General features: G+C 38.1%; 1 protein-coding gene across 1 annotated transcript in view; it reads right to left on the bottom strand.

Moving 5' to 3' along the window:
- The window catches only part of SH3YL1 (SH3 and SYLF domain containing 1), a gene marked incomplete at its 5' end in the record, with an annotated part of 32585 nt that extends 31115 nt beyond the window's left edge, over nucleotides 1–1470 (bottom strand). The window contains 2 exons of the mRNA XM_010294299.1: nucleotides 344–457; nucleotides 1360–1470. Of these exons, the coding sequence (XP_010292601.1) occupies nucleotides 344–457; nucleotides 1360–1470 (225 nt within the window). The remainder of the gene's footprint in view (nucleotides 1–343; nucleotides 458–1359) is intronic.
- Between the last annotated feature and the right edge of the window lie 2345 nt (nucleotides 1471–3815).

Genomic DNA, 3815 nt, shown 5'->3' with positions numbered 1-3815 from the left:
AGGAATGCAAGAAATACAAACCCTCATTTAAACAAATCCTTGTTACAAATTAGTTATCATACAGTTGTCCATGACTGAACACCGTTCATTATTCTAATGAGTGTTAAACTACAGGTTTTTATATTTCAGACTTTTCTACAAAGATACTGAAAGCATTATTTAAATCTAGTCCAAAATCTAAGCACAAAATTTTGAAGACAGCTTTCAAACCAAACATTGTCACCTGCTGGCTTGACACCTCACACACCTCGTGTTTTATGCTATGAAAAGAAATAACGAAGAAAATTTTTCTTTTTTGCCTTTTAATTCTCCCATGAAGTACAAAAGGAAAATATCCACTTACTTCCGTTAGGAAGACGAGCTAATACAATTCCACTTCCACCTCGAGCGGTCACCAAAAATCCAGCTTTGATAACAGACAAAACTGCAAGGCCTTTGGCTTTAGCTATTACATGGGCTGAAAGAGCAAAATCATTTATTCAAGGAAAATAAAACTAAATAATGACAAACAAAATAATAACACCCCCACTCCATAGTCAGCCACAAAGCTAGTCGCAGGTTACATTAGCCCGTGCTGATCTCTACACTGCCACAACTGCTTCACAGAATTAGTTTGCTTATTGCCATGAACATTGTGTGTGAGTACTCTTAGCAAGATAAAGAGTCAATAAATAGTTGACATCCATGTCTCTACAGATTTTTGGAGGAGAGGAGTCTGAATTTAAATCACAGCAACACACAGCAGCATAATCAGCTTGTATCATTACACAGTGTTTGTGGCAAATGAAGTGTCATCCTGCAAGTATTAGTACAGGCCTTCTGGAACATTATAGTTACAAATTCAAAGCCACAACCAGCAACACCAGATAAAGATACTCAGAGAAACACAGAGTAACAACAGCAAGAATAAAGAGGACTGCAGCAAATAAGAGTGCTTATTCAGTATCAAACAAGAAATGTACCCTGACTTCTTTCCTTCAACTTATTTTCACATAGCTAATTCTGATCAAAACAAATATTCAAGAACCAGAGATACTATTTCAGGTTCTCCCTTAAGAACACATATTCACAGGGAAGCATGAGATAGTCCATCCACCCCAGAAAGAAGCCTTCCTGTGCAGATACCCTGTCGTTGTAAACATGCAAAAGATCTCTCCCAGTAAGTAATGTCTGCCTAGAATACAGCAAACTGAACCCCTTTACCTCCAAAATATTTTCACTAAAGTTATAGCACCCTAGATCTTCATTCCTCCCCATGTTACTGTCAGTGAAAACAGAGGAAATTGGTAAAGAGAGCAGGATTTCACACCAGGGGAGCACTGGAGGTTTTAGCTGAATCAAAACATTTTCTTTACTCACGAGGTATTATTTTATCGGGTCCATTTCTGGAAGTTATTTCTGTGAATTCTCGTAGTATTTTAGCTGCCTTTTTAGCTTCTGACTTCAAGTTGGAAGGTATAGGGTTATTCACTGTAAAACATGAAAGTAGTAAGAAATTATACCTATGGTCAGTTCAGGATAGCTCATATAAAAATAAATCAGTGTAATTTGTATGGGAAAAGTGATTCTTTACAAATGAAGAGTAAACCAAACTGAGAAACAGCAAATACAGGAAATGACCTTCTGCATCAGACCCACATTTTGTCTCTGATGAAAGACAGAAGACACCACTTAGAAGAGCACATAAGCCCAGTTCTTTTCCACAATTTGCTCCCCTTTTAACTCCTCAGAATCCACACTGATAAGAGCACGAATGCTGGAGATACACCTCAGTTGTTCCTGTCACTATTTTTTTATGGACTTGTTGCATATGAACTTGTCTAATACCTTTTCAAACCTGCTGATACTCTGCAGCAGTAGTTCACTACTTACTACTTAAAGAAATAGTTTCTATTTTAAATTTATCTACTAGTTACAGTGAATGCCTGCTAGTTCAAGTCTAATGAATTCTGGTGAACAACTACTGCACACAACTTATCCACTACCTTCATGCTTTTATAAATAGCCACAGCCCTCCAGGCTTCTCCACTTCTTCAGGAGTGCCATCCTTCTTAGTCTCTCCCCAAGGTAGCTGCTCCATCACTCTGATCACTCTAATTGCTCTTCTCTGTACCACTATCAACTCCGCTGTCCTTCAAACACACAACTGTTGACCAATGAACATACAAGACTAAAAGGTTAACACCTCTGCTTTCTCTGTACATTAATGAACGGTATTTCCTTTCTCTTCATGAGATTTCTCTTACAGAACTAAACTTGCAGCATGCTTTGAAAGTGAAGAAAATTCTGTTTCAGACCAAGAAATTTTGTTTAGAAACCTACTTCCTGTTGAAGTGCTTATCAATATTTTCTCTCCAATGTGATCCAACATAAGCACCTCTGTAGATTTCAACTGTGGAAAAAGCAGGGATTAGGGATAGATTTTGTTTGCTTTATAAAGCTATAGACTACAGTAGAAAACATGAAAAATCTTGAAATCTACTCCCCAAATCCATGAGGTCAGAAATTCTGCAGAAGAGTGTTCATTCTGTTTAGATCTACCAGATCTGCTGCCATTAATCAACTACTACTGAACAGAATCAAGTATTATAAGATGTTAATATTCTGCAACAGTATAAATACCATTTCATGTGTGAACAGTATCATTTCACCTGTAGATTTGCAAAAAGAGGCCTTAGGTAAAAAGATATGTTAGTCGTGATTCTTACATCTACTAAACCCAGTCAAAGCTATCACTTAAATTATTCTTGTTTTCCTGTCTATCTCTTCTCCTAGGTGGAATATAATGGAGCCTAGCTAATGCTATAGTACTTCACTCATTCTCCACTCAAACTTGTGATTACTGACTTCACCCTTTGGTTTGGGAGCGCCAAACACCCACCACTTCCAAGTTTATCAACGACAAATTGTCCCAGTAATACACGAATATATTATCAGACCAAAGATGCATCTAGCCTCAGGTCTTGTCTCTGAAAAGAACTGGAAACAGTATTTCCATAAAGTGCCACTGTTCTTAAATTCACAAAAGCACAGAAAAGACTGCACATTAAGAAACAACTATGAGTCAAAAGTGGCCTAGATTTTTAACTGGTGTTCCTTGAATATTTATTCACCTCTTTACTCTGGGCAACATTCCCATCCAAAGCCATGAAGGTGAGGACTAAATACATTTTGACAGTAAGTCAATGAAGCTTGGAGAGCAATTCAGCTCAGACTAAGCGAAACACCTTGCAGCAAGTCAGTCAAGTTTCTGTCCAGGCTCCATTGACTAAAATAGGAATTACATTTCTACTTTTCAAAGTGAAGTATATTCCTCTAGTATGCTCTCCAGGAAGACCCCCAGACGAGATATTTTGAGAGCTGAGTTTCTGAACTAGTTTCCCCTGTGCAGCTTGTAGCAACACTTGGCTTTGGTAAAAATGCAGCATGTATAACATTGGAGAGTTTGAAGTGACAGCAGCCATCATGAGGCTGTGCAGAAATATCAGCCTCTCTGGGAATAGAAAAAAATAGATGCATAAAATGCAACAGACTCTAAACTGCATCGCAGTAACAGGGAGAAGATACACTAATTCTGTCTCCTAATCATTCCTCCTGTTTTCAGAAAGTTAAGATGATAGCCAAGTCCTCATGTGTGAAGGGACAGGGGAAGGTGACCTCTAAAACCTAAGAGATCAGGACCTTCAGAAAAAGCTACTGGCATGTGCAATTTTCTCTGTTATAGCACTAAAATTGTAAGCTAGATTGCAGGAGTTTTGAACATTCATTTCTTCCTTGGTTCACCAGGCTGGAACATGGCTACATGGTAACTGCAA

Source organism: Phaethon lepturus, unplaced genomic scaffold, assembly GCF_000687285.1.
Source record: "Phaethon lepturus isolate BGI_N335 unplaced genomic scaffold, ASM68728v1 scaffold2679, whole genome shotgun sequence".
Lineage (NCBI taxonomy): Eukaryota > Metazoa > Chordata > Aves > Phaethontiformes > Phaethontidae > Phaethon > Phaethon lepturus.
Note: the sequence above shows the minus strand (reverse complement) of the source record. Positions and strands in the feature narration are given on the sequence as shown.